Source organism: Hemiscyllium ocellatum, chromosome 3 (assembly GCF_020745735.1).
Source record: "Hemiscyllium ocellatum isolate sHemOce1 chromosome 3, sHemOce1.pat.X.cur, whole genome shotgun sequence".
Lineage (NCBI taxonomy): Eukaryota > Metazoa > Chordata > Chondrichthyes > Orectolobiformes > Hemiscylliidae > Hemiscyllium > Hemiscyllium ocellatum.
In genome coordinates, this window is record NC_083403.1 from 79,344,322 (window position 1) to 79,367,046 (window position 22,725).

The window sequence follows — 22,725 nt, forward strand, 5'->3', positions numbered from 1 at the left end:
TGACAAGTAACATTTGTGGCACACAGTGCCAGACAATATCATCTCCAATAAGAGAATCTCGCCATTGCACCCTGACATTCAAATGTTATTACTAAGGCTGAATCCCCCACTATCCACATACCAGGGGTTACCATTAACTAGAAGTGGATCTGAACTAGCCGTATAAATACATAGCAGGTCATGGACACAAAAACTGCAGCAAGTAACTCTCCTCCTGACTCCCCAAACTGTTTCCACGATATATAAGGCAATCAGGAATGCCATCAAATATTCTCACTTGCCTGGATGAACACAGCTCTAACAACATTCAAGAAGGTTGATACTCTCCAGGATAAATTAACCTGCTTCATTGACACCACATCTACAAACATTCATTCCTTCCATCACCAATGCTCAGTAGCACCTGTATGTATTTCCATGATGCACTGCAAAAATTCACCCAAGCTCCTCTAAGAACAACTTTCAAACCCATGACAACATCTATCTCAAGGACAAGGAGAACCAATACATAGGAATACCAACACCTGCAAGTTCCCCTCCAAACCACTCACTATCCTGACATGGAAATATATTAGTGTTCTTTTAGTTTCACTGGATCAACATCCTGGAACTCCCTTCCTAAAAGCGTTGTGCGTCTACCTACACTGCAGGTGTTCAAGAAGGCAGCTCACTTCACAAAAGCAATAAATATTGGTCCAGTCAGCAACACCTCCCAAAACAAATAATACAAATAAGCATATACTGTTAGAGGCCAATCTTTCTCAGATTAAAATTTATTGAAGAAGGATAAGTAGCTGAAGGAAGCCATCTCAGAAGTAATGTGATTTCTTGACAGCAGCCACCTTATATTTCAATTAAGCCCGGAGCATTCTGTACATCAAGGTCACAATGCACTAAGTATAAAGGATACGTGTGCCAATAACCAGAGTAATGAGTTCTAGTCAGCAAAACAGATCAAAACATTCGCTGAAACTATAAATTCAGCTATGATCATATTTGAAAGATTATCAATAAATGTTGGTTCCATCATGAAGGCCTGTCTTTAACTCATGCTGGTTTTATCTTAGATAGGTTTTTATCAAATTTTTATGCTAGAGATTAATCTAAAACCTTCTTAAAAATATTAGAAGTGAAAATTAGAATTTTCAGACACAAAATGGTTGCAAAGATTGTACTTAAATAAAAATTATGACAAAACTTAGAAATAAAATTTTGTACTGATGTATTCAACATTAGATTAAAGGAGCACATTGGAGGGTTCATTGTTTTATAATCAAAATAATTTTTGTACAAAGGCCAAGATCAATTAAGCTAAATTTTAAAAATACTCAATCAATGAAAGGGTGACAAGGTCCCTTTAACATACGGAATGGATGGTCTTTAACCTTTGTTCAGGGATAAAAATAATCCCATCTCTGGACATTCAACTAGTTAGCGATATTCAGAAGGGAATGATTTCATGGAACAGAAATCTGTTGGATCTTTCTTCTTCTTGTTTTACCTGGTATGTTGAAGTCACTGGCAAGCCAGTATTTGTTGCCCGTACCAAATTGCCCTTGAACTGATTGGCTCTCAATCTCAAAGCCATTTTAGGGGGAAATTAAGAGTTCCCCACATTGTTGTGAGTAATTCTTTTACAACAATGGTCACCATGAGACTAGCTTTTAATTCCAGATTTAATTCAACTCAATTCATTTGTCATGGTAGATTTCAACGTGAATTCCCAGAACATTAGCCTGGGACGATAGATTACTAAAATGAAACAAAGAACTGCGGATGGGGAAATCTGAAACAAAAATAGAAATGCTGCAGAAACTTGACGGATCTGGTAGTATCTGTGCAGAGAAAGCAGAATTAACATTTCAAGTCTAGTGACTCTTGTTTAGAACAGAAAAGAAGAAGAAGGGTTGCTACTGACTCAAAATATTAACAGGCCTGCTGAGTTTCTCCAGCCATTTCTATTTTTGCTCTGATTACTAGTCTAGTGGCATTACTATGAGTATATTTATGTCTCCATTTGAGTTATATTGCTGAAAACAATCTAGTGAAAAATGTCAGTGAGTTGTAGATACATGCTCGGTTTTAAAACTAAGTCAGTTTTCTTGTCTGGTTGTATGATTCTTATACATTTACACTTGTTTGGTATCTTAACTTTAAAGTTTGATATTACAATGCTGTAATAATTTATATCTCTCAATTATTTAAACATGTTTGAAGTTGCTGCCTGAATAGTCTTGCCTGCTTCTTTAGGTTAAAAGTCTCATTTTGAATCTGAGAATTAGAAGTGATGCCTGGTCAAATAAATTTATTCTAAATGAGCAAATAAATTTATTCTAAATAAGCATTCATTGGAAAGGCCCTACATTTGCAAGACATTTAATACAATGTTTAATCATTAACAATTTTTGAAAATATTTGTAGCTCAAGTTGATGATAACTATGTAAGTTAGCTCAGTGAGTTGGAAGGTTTATTTTCAGACGTTTTGTCACAATACTAGGTAACCCTTAAGAAACCAAGAGCTATAAACAGAGAGGCAGGACATACCACCAGTGCTGCACCGGAGACTCTCACTTACAATTGCAAAATTTATAAAGCATCTGTATGGGTATGGAGGGATATGGGCAGGGTGCCAGCAAGTGGGACTAGATTAGGTTGGGATATCTGGTCAGCGTGGATGAGTTGGACCGAAGGGTTTGTTTCTGTGCTGTACATCTCTATGACTCTATGAAGATATTACCCAGTATGGTGACAAAACGTCTGAAAACAAACCTTCCAGCTTAGTGAGCTAACTTATGTTTAATAATTTCTGAGACTGATAACACAATGAACAATGATATAAAAGCATGAAAATAATGTCAGTCTTACCTAAAGGTTAGAATAAATTTGTTTAAAATAATTTGACGTATGAGACTGCAATTATACTGTAAGAATGTTTAATGTTTGAATGTTTAAGTTTGAATGTTTAAGTTGTTTATATGAAATTCCTCTAACATGGATAAATGATGTTCATGGGTAGGAGAAAGTGACCTTCACATAGTCCTCCTGATAAAGTATATTTTCCAATCTGAAATCTATAAACTAATGTTGGAACAAAGGTACTGAAACTTGGTTCTTGGACTCCAGATCCAAACACTAAAACTACTGAAAAATGAATTCCCTCAAAGACAACAAAGGCAAAGAATACTACCAACAACAAGACAACACTGGCTTAACATTAAAGTCCTACACTGGCAAAGTGTGCGCTTCAGGCACATTTCTGGGAGGAATGTGGACATAATTGCTGTGCATGAAAACCACCTATCCCAGCCGTAAAGCACCCATTCCGGTCTACCAACTCATTCCAAGTAGAGATATCAATACAAATAACTAAGATATGCACACCTAGGAACACCTCACCAAAACACTGAAGGTCTAAGAACAATGAACAAAGAGCAATACGGTACAGTAACAGACCCTTCAGCCCTCCAAGTCTGCTCCGATACATTTTGCCTTTCCAAATTAAAACTGTCTTCACTTCCAGGATCCATATCCCTCTATTCCCTTTCTATGCATGTATTTGTCCAGGAGCTTCATGAATGCTGCTATTGTGTCTGCTTCTACCACCTCCTCTGGCCACAAGTTCCAGGCACTCACCATCCTTTTGTGTGAAAAGCTTGCTTCTCATATCTCTTTTAAACTTCCCCCTTCACACCTTGAATCTGTGTCCATCAAAGGAGTAAGCTGACCATCACAAATGCCTGCAATCCACTAATTGTTGAGAGGCTCAAACTCATAATGCAGTCTGTAACAGTTCCAACTATTTACATTATGATTTCAACAACTAGAATCACATATGGGGTTACCTCAGCAAAAACCACCTTGGGAGAATAACTGTCAGACTGAGTGTCTGGACACGACTAAAGCTTACACACAAAACTAAGCAGCCTGGTGGATTTCACTCAGGCCTGTGGAAGAAGGAATATTTGCATTATCCTTGCTCAATGCCCCATCTCAGTACTGTTTAACCATTAACAAATGATGATCTTCTCCAACTTCCAACAATGCCAATTCTCACACATATTGGCCTCAAACAAGCATCCATAAACTCAATGCTAAAACCATGTGGAATTTACAGAAGGGCACTGGAATGCCTACAACAGATATTTGGAAACTACTATTAACCGATCTCACTCCTCCCCAAAAAACTATTTTGTTCAGCTTCTCAAACTAGCAACCATTAAATTTGTTCTCTGGGACTTCAGCAAAACTTTCATCCACTGTTCGACACTGGAAAGTGAATGACCCTGGAAGAATATAGAAAAATTGGGAACCTTGATGTGGCATTAGAATTTGACGAGTAAATCTTGACAAAGGTTGCCTCATATGATGGTGATAACAACAGAAAAGATTGAGGTTACTTATTCAAGACAAAATGCATGAAACTGTCTGAGAGTAGTTTATCAACAATCACACCAGTGGTCCTGAATCAACTCTGATGTCATTGCTTCATAACTTCTACTAATCTCCAAGGTAGCAGCCTAGAGAGATGAGAAGCCATGTTCAGTCACTCAAGGCCATTCCAGAACTGAAAAGATTTCTCAAGTCTTTACACATCAGAGGATAGTTAACACTCTGATGGCATGCATGACAGGAAATAAGCAAGAACTGATTCGTCCTGAATTCTTATAGAACATGGGATCACAAGGAAGAAAGCTGTTTATCAACATCCACAGCTTAAGCACCATTCTAATCATCTGGTGTCAATTCCAGCTCACAACCATTGCAAAGTCAGGAAAGTCACCCAATGACCCATGCAGCTTCTTCTCCATTGTCCACCTTCTTCAACTCTGGAGTGCCCCCAGTGAAACAGAATCAAAATCAGGAAAGCAGCAATGTTACTGACTTGATAGGTAAATTTCTTCTTAACCTGCAATGGCTGAAGAGCTTCAGAACATTGTGAAAACACCCACTGAAGAGTTACATTTTAGGATCTCTGCGGTGTTGAAGCAGGCCATTCAGCCCATTGAGTCCACACTAACTCTCTAAAGAGCAACCCCCTACCCCATCCCTGTAACTCTGCATGTCCCAAGGACACTATGGGCAATTTAGCATAGCTAATCCACCTAACCTGCACATCTTTGTGGGAAGAAACATGGACACCTGGAGTAAACCCACGTAGACATAGGGAGAATGTGTAAACTCCACACAGACAGTCCCCAAGGCTGGAATTGAACCCTGATCCCCCAGGGTGCTGTGAGGCAACAATGCTAACTACAGAGCCAAACTGCTGCCCTTCTTGAAGCCTACTTCTTAAAATGGAGACTTTCACCAAACACCACCAAAATGTTATGTCTAGTTCTGTGGTCGACCATTCACCATCTCTTCAACAACACATAACTATTTGTCATGTATTGAGCAACTGGCAAAATCTTCAGAATACCTGAGTCCAGCTAAAGACAATGATGAATCTCATATGGAAACTAAAGCAAAGCACTGTGGATGCTGGAGATCTGGAACATGCAAAAACAGAAATTATAAGAGAAACTAGGCAGGTCTGACTGCGCCTCTGAAGAGAAAACAGTTACCGTTTTGAGTCCAGTGACCCTTCTTTAGAACTGTTCTGAAGAAGGGTCATTGGACCTGTAGCATTGACACTGTTTCTATCCACAGATGCTGCCAGGCCTGCCAAGTTTCTCCAGCAATTTCCATTTTTGTGTATCTCATATGGAAACTGTTGGCTGGCACCCGAGGCAGCAAGGTCAACATACTTCATACTGCTTCACTTGTCCAGCGCTACCCAACAACAGAGTACTGATGTTCAACCTCATTCAGGAACCACCACACAAACATGCTGGATTTAAATCTCCAGGAGGATGTTTGGATTATTTCTCAAATGTTAGACTTACACAGCTTGCGTTGTTTCCTATGCCATCACATATTAAACTCCTGATGTCAGCAGGGAGACCTTCCTCCTCAAAGAACACCACCAGTTGATAGTCAATGAAGTTCTTCCACTGACACAGCAACACAAAAAAAACTCCACCTGAAATCCAGTTGACCCTAATAGAACACCTTCCACACCCTACAAACTGACAACAGCCCGCAACTCTCAATGGGACACCTCCTGATTGACTACTGAGTTCACATTCTGGTAATTGACCCAAGTGGTGATGTTCAACTGGTTGAGAATGGACCAGGGAAAATGTGGCATTCTGTGCAAGTAGAACATGGGAACAGCTCAAATTATAATTGTTGCCACCAGAACAACCATATATCAGAGTACTGACTAGAGAGATCTACCGCTGGTGACATCACCAACAAGCAGACTGTCAGCTGAAACCTATGAAATAAATTGTTAAATTCAACATTATAACTGCTTCCCATGCCATATGAATAAACAAAGTGCTCTTATTGGTGAGCTGGTTATTTTGATATGAATATATTAAGCATTACTCTCACAATATTGCACAAAATAATTTCTAGGTTGCAATGTTGTTTATATTATCAAGTATGCGGTTTATTTGATTATAGTATAATTTTTTAACTCAATTTTTATTTTGCTTTTAAAATTGGATTGTATGATTGCTGTGAAAAGTAAACTAATCAGAGTAATCTCAAGATGGCTAGATACATCAATTTACCTCACAAATATCATTTAGAGGTTTTCTCCAAGCCTCATAGTATCGTACCATATGTCACAATTCCTATTGTCCATTATTCAGGTTGTTCATTGGTACAAAAAAACTCACTAACTTGATAGTTCTCTCTGTGAAGCTTTGCTTTGGAAGAAAAATCTAATACTTCTGCCTTTAATTTTAGTTATATTAGGATTGTTGCCAATATCTTGGATGCTTCTTCCTAACTGGGAGAGAAGATGGGAATTTACAATTGAAACAGCATTCGTCTATCTCAATCTTCCAAATCCCAGCTTTGACATTGCAGCACCTCCCCCACCGACCGAACTACTTAATGTCTTGTTTGGCTCAAAATTTTTTATGCTCCGTATTTAGTTCTGATGATTGGAGATGTAATGCTGTTATAATTTCTGAAATTTGTAGCACATCTAAATTGAGATGGAAGGCTTTGTTCACTACCTTTTAATATATATGAATAAAACCATATTAATCAAACTGATTAAAAATCATTATATTTAAATAAATGTTATGTTCTGTCAAATACTTAAAGTATTTAGATATGACAATCTTCGTGACAGAATATAGTTCCACTTGGTAGATGTATTCATTCAGAAAACATTTTGTATCAAAAATATATTTTATTTTGAACTAGAAAAGTGCAAACATTTAACTTTTGGTCACACTTCTCAATGTTATAACAACTGTTCAAAAATAAAATAAAAAAATCAAAGAACAGTTATTTTGTCAAGTCTATAACTACAGTACTTAAGCAATAAACACATAAGGCACTTACACTTAAATTAACTTAGATGACTGTACACATATGTACATTATTTACAATGATATTACAGCTAACAGTGTACAAGCAATGCAGTTTCAAAATCTTGGCTGAGTGCACTGACATGTTTCAATTTCTCATTTGATGACTGATCATGTCAATATTTCCTTTGTATTATGCAGTAACCTTTCAATAGGATATGGGAAATCTTTCCAGTTAAAAAGTCTTAGGTCCATTACATAGTTTATGCCATATCACCTATCATTTTCCTGTAATACAAGGACTGAAAGACATCATTGTCCATGGGGCAATTATAATGACAGGCACAAGTCTTGATGAACATCATCTTCTTTTTCATCAGTTGGCCATCAGGACATTTGAACTCGACAGACAGTGTAGCGGTTCTGTGAGGGGTGCAGCATCGTCCATCAGTACAAACACCACAGAATTTAGCTTTGTAAGACTTCACACTGGTACAGCCAGAGAATTCAAACTTGGTAGGTCTGTAAACCTTTGGAGTGCGGATACACCTTTTGCCTTTCTATAGGGCAGATGACAGAAGAGAAAATTTTGTCAATGAAAATATTCAATATAACAAATCAAAACATATCTTGAGGTTATTTTAAGATCAATTGATCTGAGAGAAGTAGTTCCTTTTACCTTAATGGTGTCTTTCATATCCATTTCACAGGGCCTGACCATACAAAGTCTGGTTTGTTTCTCGAGTCTGCATTCTCTGTTGTCATTAGTTACTCGACTGGAGATGCCCATTCCACAGGTCCTTGAGCAGGCACTCCATTCAGTGGTCTGTACAAGACAGTTTGCACGTAGCATGGAGGGGTCAGGACCATAGGTAGCTTCTTCTCTGTAAGCTGTAGCAAAGAAAAAAAAATGCATCTATCAACTTTTTTGCTAATACAATAAAGTTAAATGTTTTAAAGATGGTAAGATAAACTCCATTAAAAAAATTAACAATGATTAGATTACTAGAGCATATATAATATTATACTCAACCAATGCCAAGATATTCTTTTTTTAAAAATCCGGTGGTTGCAAAATACAGCTAATGTTTGCTGAACTATAAGCATCTTACCTGCTAATGCAGGCCCAACCATGGTTTGCTGCCTGGGTTGCTCACAGATCCATTCCTCACAACACTTGCCAGGCACTTTAATCTTCTTGGGCACGGGACAATCTGGGCTAGCCAAGCGGATGGACACACTGCAGACAGGGACACAGCCGATGGAGCCATCCAGACAGGTGCACTTGTACTTGCATCCACTCTGAAAGGTCTCCCCACTCCTGTACTCAACACCGTCAAACAAGCAAGGAGCCCCTGCTTTGGCTGCAAGAGACCACATAAAGAAATAAGCAATTTAGTCCAACTGAAAGCGTTTCAGATGACAGCAATGCGGTTTCACCACAAAAACGATTCTGAACAGTTTCAACAGCACAGCCCCAATCATTCACCAGTTCAGAGTCAAGATATAAATTATTTGTTAATGGCATTTCTAAACTAATAAAACGTGAAAACTAAACATGCACAGAGTTCCACAGAAAGTTGGTCACATCCAATCCAGTTTGATATTATTAACTTGAAAATAATAGAACCGAAAATCGTCAGCAGATGACGGGACAGGCTGCCTCCTTTGCTGATTGTTTCGGTGTTTATTTTTGCTTTTCTCTAAATCTCCACACTAGGGTGTGATCATTTCTGATGTCAGTGCTGTACTGTTAGAGAGCTGACGGTTCTCACCTGTACAGACTCCGACTGTGGCGTACGTGGCGGAGCCGAACTCGCAGAACAGGCCCTTGTGGGGGTCGCAGGGCTGTTGGCGAGAACACACCTCGCCCACTTGCTTCGCGCAGACACTGCAGCAGCCGCAGCCGTCAGTGATCAGGGAGACTCCGGGAGGGCAGCGCGGCGGCTGCTCGGGGCACTGACAGGGGAATCGGCATTCATCGCCAGCAGAAACCTGCAAAATATACAGCACTGTGTTTACAACCATCTCCAGCAGAAGGCGCAGCAGATCACAGACAGTACCAAATGAATGAGACAACTACTCAGGAACATGAACTGCTTTTTAACACTGAAAGGATGATAGTCGCTTTGCCCATAAGATTGTTGCAAAACACAGTCACAAAAACTTACCACGTAAGCCAGTCCCAGAAGCAGCAATAAAGCAGACTTCAATCCAGCAAACATTTTCACTCAACTTTTCAGTTGGACTTGATCAAATGTTTCTGTTCTTCTTGCAAGTTGTCGAATCGAGATTTGCTCCTGATTCTCTCTCTTTCTCTCGAGCAGTTAGTGAGTGTTGAACGGTTGAAGCGTGTGCCTTTTATTGCCTGTCAGGCGGGCTGACGCACACAAGCGGCCGCCTGCCAACCAGCCAGCAGCCTCGCCTCGCCTCTGGGTCAACAGCAGCATTCCTGGGCAGGCTGCCAGTTCCTGCCTCACACCGGATTGGATGTGACCTCTTGACACAGCGCATACCTCCAGCCCAGCAAACAAGTACATTTCAAAATAAGAAGGCTGTGCAAACACTGCAGTGACGCGAGCTTTGAACAATGCTCACGGCGGATGAACGGCTAAAATACTATTTCAAAGTGACACAGTGCATTGTACGCGCACTGCCTGTGTAGCACAGCAAAGTCGTAACACGAGTCCATATAAGTATGTAAGCGCTGTAAATTATCATCAGTCGTGTTTTTGTTTATCAAAGAATTATTTCAATACAACTGGTGTATATAAACATATATCAGCAAAGTTAGATGAGTACAATGTGTTCGAATTGGCAAGATTGGCATAAGAATGCCAAAAAGTTGTTATGTCTACTGAGTTTCCAAGATCTCAATGGAGTCAAGACGGACGTGTTGGAATGTTGTACTTTTGATTATTTTTATTTCCCACTGCCCGATCAGATATTAGACAAGTTTCAGACGGCCAGGATTGCAGGAAAGTGGCTAGACGATATATGTGTGCACAGGAAGCGTACCTTTCCCCCTATAGGTCGTGATCCTAGACATGCCTTGTGAGATCCAGTTTAGTACTGGCAGCTGCTTTCGGAAATAAGAAAAACACTGACGGCTTGCAACCGCAAGAACGCGTCAAGGGAATGTGAAAATCACTCAGTCTGAGTCGAACGAGTATAGCCATCTCAATCTAGCTCCGTGCTGCAGAAATACATAGCGGAAAAGCTATCGTTTCAGAGCATAGTTGTAAAGCCTAAAATATACATATTTCAAATAAAAAATAATAATTTCAATACTTACGAAACACACAGAGAGGTAGACCCAGTTCTACAATTTAAACATTTGTACACTTCCCATTATTAAATAACACTGCAGACATTTGTCTTTAACTCTGTCACTTTTGATCAAGAAAGTTTAGCTCACCTGTGTACTAAGTCAATAACTCATGTTTATATATATGTTTATATACCTGTGTTATGGTGCATCTCTGAAGTAGGTGGGGCTTGACCCTGGGCCTTCCAGTTGAGAGTTTGGGACACTACACCATACCACAAGAGCCACAACTTGGCTTTATATACATTAAAGAAGAGCATCCCAATGTGCTTCATGGAAATAATCTAATGAATGAATTGAAATAACCAGGAAAAGGTAATAGAGAAAGGTTTGAAACTTTGTTTGAAGAGCTGTGTTTTAAGGAGTCACTGTTGGAGGAAGATGCTCCTTAAGAGGAAAAAGAGAGATAGAAAGGTTAAGAAAATGAATTTAGAGCATAGAGATAAACAGCTGGAATCATGCTACCAAAAATGTGGGAGAATAGAGATGGTGTTTGAACAAACGCTGGAGACTAACAGGGGTGTAGGCTTGTAGGAGACTCCAGAGACAGGGAGGAATTAAGCTTTAAAGACATTTAAACACAATGATAATTTTACAACTGAGGCATTTTTGAATCAGGAACTAATGTGCATCAGTGAGTAAAATGCAAAACAAACCTGACATACCGTAGAATATAGGCACCAGAGTTTATGAGCAATTTAAATTAATGGGAGAGAGCACCAGAAAACATTCGTCTGCTAATGATAGAGGTGTGGGATGAGAGTTTCAGCAGGTGACCACAGAATTATTGCAATGCAGAGAGATCCCATCGTGTCTGTGCTGGCTGTACAAATAAACATCTCACTTAGAACCATGCATATTGTTTCTTTTCAAATAGCAATCTAATTCCCTTTTGAATGCCTTCATTAAACCTGCTACTACTGTACTCTCAGGCAACACATCCCTGACCATAACCATTCATTGCATGTAAAAGATTTCCTTAATATCATTTGATGGGCTGAGACGCAGCCAGAGGTATATGATGTTACAAATGGTGAAGTAAGTGGTCTTTCGATGGATAGGTTTAGGATTGGAGTTCAGATCAAATAGGATGTTAAGATTATAAACAGTCTGATTCTATCAAAGAACAAGGGCCAAAGATACAATCAATGCCAAGGTTCTAACTTTTGTTTTAGGCTACAGGTGAATGCTCCAGTATTGTTTTATTGGAGGAATTCAAAACTCATTCAGGGTTGAGTTCTAGGCAAGGGATCTGACAACAAGGCAGCAATGAGAAGGTTGAGAGAGTGGTGCAGTGATAGTGGAGTTATTATCAATGTGCAGCTGGAAGATGGCCCCACCTTTCCAGGTGATACCAGCAATGGGCCATGTACACTGGGGAGAGATGGAGTTACAAATAGATCCTTAGGAGGTTCAGGTGCAACAATGTTGGGGCAGGAGACAAAAGCATCGTTGGAGATATGCCGAATACAATTAGTTAAATTGGAATGGAATCATATACAGGTACTCACACTGAGTTGGATAAGGGAGCAGAGGTTTGTAAGGAGAATGGCATGGTCATTGTATCAAAGGCCGTAGAAAATTTGGAAATATATGGGAACAATGGAGCATTTCCAAACCTGCTGCATGTGCAAAACACTCTTGGCCTTTACTCTTTTTTATAGGTTATGGATAGGGGAGTAATTTTATTTGTTTTTGATGTTCAAACCAACTGCTTATTAATTAGAGGCATATTCACACTGCTAACTTAGCTTTGATGAAAAGTTGTTTGAATTTATATTCACACTAAACCTATGTGGGCAAGTCATGACCACACAGCTTAAATTATGGACTGAGCAGAATGCAGGTAAGTTCATTGGACAGAAGGATTGCTCACTCAAAACACAGCCACTTGCCTGATTTTCTTTAATTTAATTAGAAGGAAGTTTGGGTAGGGCTTGTTTAAGACTGTCTAATCCTTCCTTTCTGAATTTCCACCCAGTGTTCTTTTCCCTAAGGTAGGGGAGTTCAAAGGTAGGGGGCATATTTTTAAGGTGAGAAGAGAAAGAGTTAAAAAGAATACAAAGGGCACATTTTTACACAGAGAGTGTGAAATGAACTGCCAGAGAAAGTGATGAATGCAGGAACAGTTACAACATTTAAAAGACATTTGGATAAGTACATGAATAAGAAATGTTTGGAGGGATATGGGCTAAATGCAGGCAGGTGGGACCAGTTGTGAACATGGTCAGCATAGATTGCTTGGACTGAAGGGTCTGTTTTTGTGTGGCATGACTCGATGACCCTATTGCCTGGTCAATGCTTTATATGCATGTGGTGTAACATGTGGAGTATAAATGAACCTTAATACCCAAGAGGCAAGAACAGTGAACCACATCCTCTTGGGAATCACAATCCTCTTTAATCTATCATCAAGTTAAACTGTTACTCTGGATTCAGTCTGTGTGTATACAACATTGTCAGTGTGAAGCAAAATAATATTACACAGTGCTATTTACAATCTGAGTATGACTGCGAGATTAGTTTCTTTTAGCATTAAAACAAAATGTTGAAAGTTCTTAAAGCTTGACTGTATCATCTAATTACTTTTAAAATAAAGTTTTATGTTGGAATGGAGACCAGTAAAAGAGACTGTGCAATCGGGGTTCCTATACTCAATTGGCACCTGTATCAATTTGTGCATGCAAGCCAGATGCAATGCAAAAGTAGCAATATAAATATGATGACAATACAAAAATGATGTGGGCAATAAGAATGTTTATCGATTAAATAATGTTAGCATTTCATTTAACAACTAATAAATCATCTTTAAAGCTAAATATGTAATCAGCATTATCATATTAAAAGCTAGCATGCCCAAAGGGAAAATTCTTGAAGAAAATGGAGCAGGAAAGTAAACATTCAGCAAACATTCTATCAGAATTACCCTTTCCTTCACAACATGGCCAATTAACTGGTGGAATAAGACCAAAAGACCATAAGGAATAAGAACAGGAGTAAGCTGTTCAGCTCCTTAAGCTACGCCACCATTCAATAGGATCAAGACTGATCCGACACTGCTCATATCCCATTTCCTGCCCTTTCCCCATAACCCTTGCTTCCCTACTGATCAAGAATCTATCTCAGCCTTAAATATATACATGAACTCTGTCCTCACAACTCAAATTCTGATGACTCACTATCCTCTGAGAGAAGAAATTCCACCTCATCTCAGTATTACATTGGCACCCCTTTATTCTGAGACTATGCCCTCTGGACCTGGACTCAGGGAAGCATCCTCTCAGCATTTACCCTGACAAGCCTCTTAAGAATTCCATATGTGTCAATGAGATCACTTCTCATTCTCTTAAATTCCAGTGAGGTAGAGTCCCAATCTATTTAACTTTGCTCAGAAGACAGTCCCTCCATACCAGCGATTTTCCTAGTAAACTTTCTTCAAACTGCTTTCAATGAAATAAGATCATTCTTTAAATAAGAGTACTATAAGTACTCATCGTACTCCAGATGTGGTCTCATTAACACCTTGTACAGTTGCAGGAAGACTTCCCTCCTCTTATACTTTAACCCCATTGAAATAAAGCCCAACATTCCATTAACCTTCCTGATTCCCTGCTGTACCTGTGTGCTAGCTTTCAGTGTTTCATGCACAAATCCCTTTGTGTTGCAGCTTTTGACAGTTTTTCTCTATTTAAATACTGCTCTGCTCTTTTGTTTTCTTTTCCAAAATGAACAACTTCACACTTTCCCACATTATACTCCATTTGCCAACATTTTGCCCACTAATTTAACCTATCAATATCTCTGTAAACAGTTTATATCCCTCTTGCAACTTGCCTTTCCACTTATTTTTCTGTCATCTCCAAATGTGCTTCTAGAACATTTGCTTCCTTCCTCCAAGCCATTAAAATATATATTACATTAAAATATATATTACATTAAAATATATATTACAAGATAATACATGGCTTGGAAAGGGTGGACGCTAGGAAATTTTTTCCATTAGGCGAGGAGACTAGGACCTGTGGACACAGCCTTAAAATTAGAGGGGGTCAATTCAGAACAGAAATGCGGAGACATTTCTTCAGCCAGAGAGTGGTGGGCCTGTGGAATTCATTGCTGCAGAATGCAGTGGAGGCCGGGACGCTAAATGCCTTCAAGGCAGAGATTGATAGATTCTTGATGAATCGAGGAATTAGGGGCTACGGGGAGAATGAGAGTAAGTGGAGTCGAAATGCTCATCAGCCATGATTGAATGGTGGAGTGGACTCGATGGGGCGAATGGCCTCACTTCCACTCCTATGTCTTATGGTCTTATATTGTAAATAGTTACAGCCCCAGAACTGATCCCTGTGTCATCTCACAGGTTACAGGTAATTAACTTGAAAAAAGAACTCCTTATCTTTACTCACTGTTTCCTAAATATTTGCCGTGCAATCTATCCATGCCAATATACTACCTCCAACATTGTGGACTCTTATCTTTTGACTTAACCTTGTGTGAGATATCTTGTCAAATGCTGTCTGGAAGTTCAAAGTTCTGATTCTGTTTGATCCATTCTGGTTGAGACTTCCTCAAAACTTTTCATGAATTAGACAGTCATGAGTTGCCTTTCATGAAACCATGCTTACTTTGCTTGGTTAGCTTATGATTGTCCAAGTGGATTCCAAATGAAATGGATTGCTGAATTGTTGTACAATTTCACCAATTTCCATTTTCACCAAATAACATGTCTCCAGAATGTAATAAATTATTAACAGGCCAGGTGTGATTCTTGGAATGCACAAAGCTGCCTGATTAAATTCAAAAGCTAATACCATGCTACAATTCAATAATAAGGCCTCCATTTCTGAGTCAAATTTCAGTAAAAAGACAATTTCTGCGATCACTAAGATAGAGACATGAGGCTCAGTTCAGGACTTGTGCACATTAATTCACAGCACGTGGATACTGCTGGTCAGTCCATCATCCAATTACTATTCTTATGCCCCTTGAGAAGTTCTTAGTGAGCTGCAGTTCATGTGGGAGGATATTCCCGGAAATACATCTAGGGAAGTTATTTGGGTGGAACTGAGAAATAAGAAAGGGATGATCACCTTATTGGGAGTGTATTATAGACCCCCTAATAGTCAGAGGGAAATTGAGAAACAAATTTGTAAGGAGATCTCTACTTTCTGTAAGAATAATAGGATAGTTATGGTAGGGGATTTTAACTTTCCAAACATAGACTGGGACTGCCATACTGTTAAAGGTTTAGATGGAGAGTAATTTGTTAAGTGTGAACAAGAACATTTTCTGATTCAGTATGTGGATGTATCTACTAGAGAAGATGCAAAACTTGACCTACTCTTGGGAAATAAGGCAGGGGAGGTGACTGAGGTGTCAGTGGGGGAGCACATCGGGGCCAGCGGCCATAATTCTATTAGATTTAAAATAAAGATGGAAAAGGATAGACCAGCTCTAAAAGTTGAAGTTCTAAATTGGAGAAAGGCCACTTTTGACAATAATAGGCAAGAACTTTCAAAAGTTGATTGAGGGCAGAATTTTTATCTCTCCACCCTGCCGGCACTCTGCCTCTATTCCTGATGAAGGGCTTTTGCCCAAAACGTCGATTTTCCTGCTCCTCAGATGCTGCCTGAACTGCTGTGCTTTTCCAGCACCACGCTAATCTAGAACCTGGTTTCCAGCATCTGCAGTCATTGTTTTTACTTGGCAGAAGTCCACAGGTAAAGGGATGGCTGGAAAATGGGAAGCCTTCAGAAATGAGATAACAAGAATTGAGAGAAAGTATGTTCCTGTTGGGGTGAAAGGAAAGGCTGGTGGGGATATGGAATGCTGGATGACTAAAGATATTAAGCGTATGTCAGGTATAGATAGATCGAGAGAATCCTTAGAAGAGTATAAAGACAGTAGGAGTATACTTAAGATGGAAATCAGGAGGGCAAAACAGGGACATGAGATAGCTTTGGCAAATAGAATTAAGGAGCATTGAAAGGGTTTTTACAAATACATTATGGACAAAAGGATAATTAGGGAGAAAATAGGGTCCCTCAAAGATCAGCAAGGCAGCCTTTGTGTGGAGCCACAGAAATTGGGAGAGATACTAAGCAAGTATTTTGCATCACCATTTAGTGTGGAAAAGGACATGAAAGGTATAGAATGTAGGAAAATAGATGGTGACATCTTGAAAAATGTCCATATTACAGAGGAGGAAGTGCTGGATGTCTTGAAACACATAAGAGTGGATAAATCCCCAGGACCTAATCAGGTATACCCAAGAATTCTGTGGGAAGCTAGAGAAGTGATTGCTGGGTCTCTTGCTGAGATATTTGTATCATCAATAGTCACAGGTGAGGTGCCGGATATCTGGAGGTTGGCTAACATGGTGCCACTATTTAAGAAGGGTGGTAAGGACAAGCCAGGGAACTACAGACCAGTGGGACTGTCGTCAGTAGTGGGCAAATTGTTGGAGGGACTCCCCGACCCCAGGGAAAAGACTTTGTCTATTTATCCTATCCATGCCCCTCATAATTTTGTAAATCTCTATAAGATCAACCCTCAGCCTCCAATGCTCCAGGGAGAACAGCCCCAGCCTGTTCAGCCTCTCCCTAGAACTCAAATCCTCCAACCCTGGCAACATCCTTGAAAATATTTTCTGAACCCTTTCAAGTTTCACAAAGTCTTTCTGATAGGAAGGAGACCAGAATTGCATGCAATATTCCAACAGTGGCCTAACCAATGTCCTGTACAGCTGCAACATGACCTCCCAGCTCCTGTACTCAATACTCTGACCAATAAAGGAAAGCATACCAAAAGCCTTCTTCACTATCCTATCTACCTGCGAATCCACTTTCAAGGAGCTATGAACCTGCACTCCAAGTTCTCATTGTTCAGCAATACTCTCTAGGACCTTACCATTAAGTGTATAAGTCCTGCTAAGATTTGCTTTCTCAAAATGCAGCACCTTGCATTTATCTGAATTAAACTCCATCTACCATTTCTCAGCCCATTGGCCTATCTGATCAAGATCCTGTTGTAATCTGAGGTAACCTTCTTCGCTGTCCACCACACCTCCAATTTTGGTGTCATCTGCAAACTTACTAACTATACCTCTTATGCTCGCATCCAAATCATTTATGTAAATGACAAAAAAGTAGAGGACCCAGCACCAATCCTTGTAGCACTCCACTGGTCACAGGCTTCCAGTCTGAAAAACAACCCTCCTCCACCACCTTCTGTCTTCTACCTTTGGACGGGTTGGACCGAAGGGTCTGTTTCCATGCTGTACATCTCTATGACTCTATGGTGCAGGTACACCCACAATACAGTTGGGAAGGTTTCAGGATTCGGACGAGATGACAATGAATGAACTATGATATCTTTACAAATCAGATTGTATGTGGCTTGGAAGGGAACTTGCAGGTTTGGTATTCCACTGTATTTGCTGCCCTCGTATTTCTAGGTGGTAGAGGCTACAGTTTTAGAAGGTGCTATCCAAGGACCTTTGCACCTTGTAGATGGGACACATTGTTGCCAATCTGCAGTGACACGAAATGAGTAAACGTTGAAGGTGTTGTTTGGGTACCAGTGAAGCAGGCTGTTTTTTCCAGACGGTGTCATACTTTTTGAATGTTGCATTCTATCACAGTCCTGACAATTGCATTGTTGATGATGAATACTCTTTAGAGACTCAGAGAGTGAATTACTTGCTGCAGGAATCTTAGTCTAGAACTTTTTCTTGCAGCCACAAATTTTATATGAATGCACCTGTTTGCTTTCAGATCAATGGTAACTCCACGATGTTGATTATGGGAATTCAGTAATGGTAATGCCTTTGAATGTAAAGGGGCGATATTTGAATTGTCTCTTGTTGGAGATAGTCATTGCCTGACACTTGTGCAATGTGAATGTTATTTTCCACATATGAGCCCAGGTCTATATGTTATCCCGATCTTCGTACATTTGGATATGGATGATTCCAGTATCTGAGGAGTAATGAGTGGTGCTGAACATTGTGCAATCATCAGTGAACATCCTCAGTTTTGACTTTATAATTGCGAGAAGATCTTTGATGAAGCAGCTGGGCCAAAGACAACACATTGAGAAGCTAAAGAGATGTTCTGTGGTTAAGATGATGCACTTCCAAAACAACACAATCATATTCCCTTGTGCTCGGTATAACTCCAACCAGTGGAGATTTTCTCCTTGCTTCCCATTAGCCACAACCAAGCTAGGGTTCCTTGATGATGAACTCAGATCAATGCTGCCTTGAGGTCAAGGACTCTCCCCATCATTTCCCAAGCCGGAGGATAAGGTACCACTGCACTAGAAACCCCAAGATGCAGTCTAACCTATTGGGAATATGGATTTGAACTTCACCTCAGTTCAATTAAATAAATCTAATAGCCTGGGGTAATAACTAAGTATAGTATTAAGAAAATGCTAAGAACACCTGGCCTAGAAAAGTGGGTAAGACTAAAACTTTGAGGGAGCTTGCATCAATATGATGGGTTGAGTGGCTTTCATTTTGCTTCTCTATGATTCTTTAAATGAGAGTTGCCATAAGCTTGGTGAGGTAGACCTAAGAGGATTTAATTTAATTATAAGTAGTTACATAAATGGACAATTGTTAATTGGCACACTGTCTTGCAATCCAACCAATTACAATTCGGCAAGCGTGGAATAAGCTGTCAATTCATGTTCCAACACTGGGAAAATTTCAACCATAAATGGCCCCCAAGGCATTATTCAAAAAAAAAAGGCAGGGAGTTGTCTCAGTATCAAGGCTAATATGCATCACTCAACCAACGGCATCAAAAAAAAGACCAATTATTTTATTTCCTGTTTTCAGGAGTTTGCTGAATTCAAAGTGGCTGCCTTGTTTGCCTTGTTTGTCTACACTTCTAAAGTAATTCATTGGCTCTGAAGCATGTTGCAACATTCCAAGCGCATGAAAGCTATAAGATCCAAGATCGAATATTAAGATGAAAATAAAGGATGCTGGTAATAATTTAATGAGGAATTATCCATTTGTAACACAATGATGGATCTCTTTCATTTTAGAGCTATATAGGATAATTACGTGCTTAATTTAAATAATGCTTGCTTTTAACATAGTTAAAAAGTGATAATTATTTCCAGATGGATTTATTGTCGATCTATCCTATATAGTAATTCATTTTGTGCATGCATTATAATGTGTATTGGCAGAAGGTTAGAAGCAAAGTGTAAAATGATTAATGTGCTATTTTGAACTGCAGGTCTAAGTTCATTGGCAACATTTGTTACCCTTTGAAAGTACAAAGTGTTTGTTCTCAGAGGCATTGCCAATTTCCTGGGTTTGAACTTCCTGCGTTGGACCAAGAATGCACCTGTGCAAATCTTTAAAAAAAGGTACCAGTGTACTACCTTTTAGTGTTTGGATATTGGAAAGCAGACACATCAGCCTGAAATACATTAAGTTGATCACTGGCCTGTATGGACATTTCCCTGACGTCAAGGAAACTCATTATTAGTTACTAAAATAGAAGGTGTGTTTTATGATCTGAAAGGGCTTATGCTCGAAACGCCGAATTCCCTATTCCTGAGATGCTGCCTAACCTGCTGTGCTTTAACCAGCAACACATTTTCAGCTGTGATCTCCAGCATCTGCAGACCTCATTTTTTACTCTATGATCTGAAAAGTCAATCTTAAACGGGCATCATAGCAGGCTAGTTGAGGATACTAAATTAATTGCAATAACTTCACATCTAAGAACACCAAAGCAAGATTTCAAACCAAAAACGCTCATCCAGGCTTTAAATAGCACTGTCAATGCAGGGCCCTTCTATTATTATCCTGAAGGTTATTATTAACCAGACACTGCAATGGATTATTTATGTGCACATCCCTGGCAACCAGGCCAGGGCAGAGGCTGGTTACTCTGTTCAATGTTTAAAAGTTTAACCTCTAAAGATGACCCCTCATCTACAAGGTTCACATCAAGATTGTGATGGAAGTACTCATCTGGATCAATATAGCTGCAACAACAGTTACAAATCTCATTGCCATCCAGGGCAAAACAATCAAACCAATACCACTAATATCAAATCCACCACCAATTCCTATGACTATAGTATGTGCTAAATGCAGGATTTACTATAGTAACTCATTAAGATGATTTTGATAGCAACATGAGCTCGAGTGCCTAGAAAGACAAGAGCAGTAACAGCGAGGGAACAACATGACCTGTCAGTATCTGATCTAGTTTTGCACCATGCTGAATTGGATATATTCTTTCTTCATTGTTACCAAGTCAAATTCCTGGAATTCTCTTCCTGATAGTATCGCAGGAACACCATGTCAGCAATAACAGAAGTGATGCAAAGAGAAGCCCGTGACTAATTATCACACAACTAGTAATAGGCAATAAAAACATTGGCCCAGCTGGCCTGACAGCCAGATAGTAATTTCTGCAGGGTGAAGGGAGTTATACACTGAGACCCCATGGAACCCCCAAAGTAGCAGCTTCCAAGGGGATGAACCGGGAAATTGAAGATTTCTGCATTGTGCTTGGAAACATCCAAAATATCCATTTTAGTCAAAGGATTCAGAGAGTTCATAGAACATAGAACATAGAAGGATACAGCGCAGTACAGGCCCTTCGGCCCTCGATGTTGCGCCGACCGAATCCTACCTAACCTATACTAGCCCAATAACTTCCAAATGCCTATCCAATGCCCGCTTAAATGACCATAAAGAAGGAGAGTTCTGCTAGGGTTAAGTTGCTAGTTATCCAGGAAACATCAGATAATTATAAAGAAAACCTAGTTTAACCTCTGGATAATAATTAAACTGAACGCCTTGCAAGTTACCACACATATCCCAACTAACTTTCTCCCAGATACCATACACGTCCCCCATTAATCAACTCAGTGTCTCCCCCATTTCCAAACAGCACCGTCTCCCTCTCTCCCCTCGACCTGACACCGCTTCCACTTCAGCACCCTGAATCCCCATCTCCCTTTGGGACTTGATGCTCCTATGGAGGCTCTTCCTATCTGGGTGTGATACTTCCCCATCCAATTGGCAACCTATCCACTTGGATTCCTGGCATCCTCCCCACCTGGCACCCAACCTCACATTTACCTTAAAATCAATCTGTTCAGCTGTATAATGACAGACCAAATGAGTTCTTGAACCCATTGTGTCTGGCCCAGAAAGAGAGAGATATGGCTACAAGGCCTTTAAAGGATTAGCTCTGCATTGAAGTCAGACACATTATGCTTTTGATCATGTGATCACCCACACATTTCTTATACCTGTAATCCATTGTATCACACTTGTTGTAACACTTAGTCTGTCAAAGTGGCTGTCTGTGCAGCTGGATATTTAAATCACAGAATGCAGTAATTACTGCTGTTAAAAGGGCTCATGGTTTCCCTTTCCTGATCATCCTGCACTACGAGAACAGGGTTTAATTTAAGGTATAGCTTCATTTCTGCAAGAGTTGAGATTGGAATCTCCTGCCAGAAACATTAACACAAAATAAAGCAGGAGTAGAATGTTAATCTGACGGTGATTGTCACTCTTCAGAAAGTCCAACCCATTGTTCATATCTCAAATACCTCAAGTAGAAAGACTTTTGGATTGAAGAAAAATAAGAAAGTCTATCCACTTCATTGATCCATAACCCTGACTTACACTGGAATGTTAGATGGTGAAATGACCTTCTCCAATTACACATTGCCTCAGACTCATTCAAGTAGTGTGTAATTGAGACTCCATGGCCACAAAAGCTTATGTCTTCAACTAATATACAATGACATCCCAGCCTTTGTCTAGAGAGCAATTCTCAGGCCACAGCAGGCAATTTGATATTTACCTGCAGTGTTTATATGAAGTGTTTATTCATTCATACGTCAATTGAATTCTGGGTACTACCAGTAGAGGGCAATCTGCTTAAAATCAAAACAAAACAAAATTATTGCAAGAGATGTTTTTAGGTCACCACTTCAGGGTTGGTGAGTATTATCCATCAGCATTT

General features: G+C 39.7%; 1 protein-coding gene across 1 annotated transcript; it reads right to left on the bottom strand.

Annotated features, from left to right (window-relative positions):
* Positions 1 to 7,233: 7,233 nt before the first annotated feature.
* ccn2a (cellular communication network factor 2a) lies at positions 7,234 to 9,723 on the bottom strand. The gene is made up of 5 exons (XM_060851275.1): positions 9,546 to 9,723; positions 9,150 to 9,369; positions 8,487 to 8,738; positions 8,054 to 8,265; positions 7,234 to 7,934 (listed from the first exon to the last, which is right to left on the bottom strand). Exons 1-5 carry the CDS (start codon positions 9,597 to 9,599, stop codon positions 7,638 to 7,640), a joined length of 1,035 nt encoding a protein of 344 aa, XP_060707258.1. The 5' UTR covers positions 9,600 to 9,723; the 3' UTR covers positions 7,234 to 7,637.
* Between the last annotated feature and the right edge of the window lie 13,002 nt (positions 9,724 to 22,725).

Bases quoted from the DNA above. Each gene is read 5' to 3' on its own strand.
- ccn2a (XM_060851275.1), bottom strand. From the start codon at position 9,599: ATGTTTGCTGGATTGAAGTCTGCTTTATTGCTGCTTCTGGGACTGGCT. The intron at 9,370-9,545 runs GTAAGTTTTTGT...TATATTTTGCAG, and splicing joins TTCTGGGACTGGCTTACGTG to GTTTCTGCTGGCGATGAATG. The intron at 7,935-8,053 runs GTAAAAGGAACT...TCTGCCCTATAG, and splicing joins ATATGAAAGACACCATTAAG to AAAGGCAAAAGGTGTATCCG.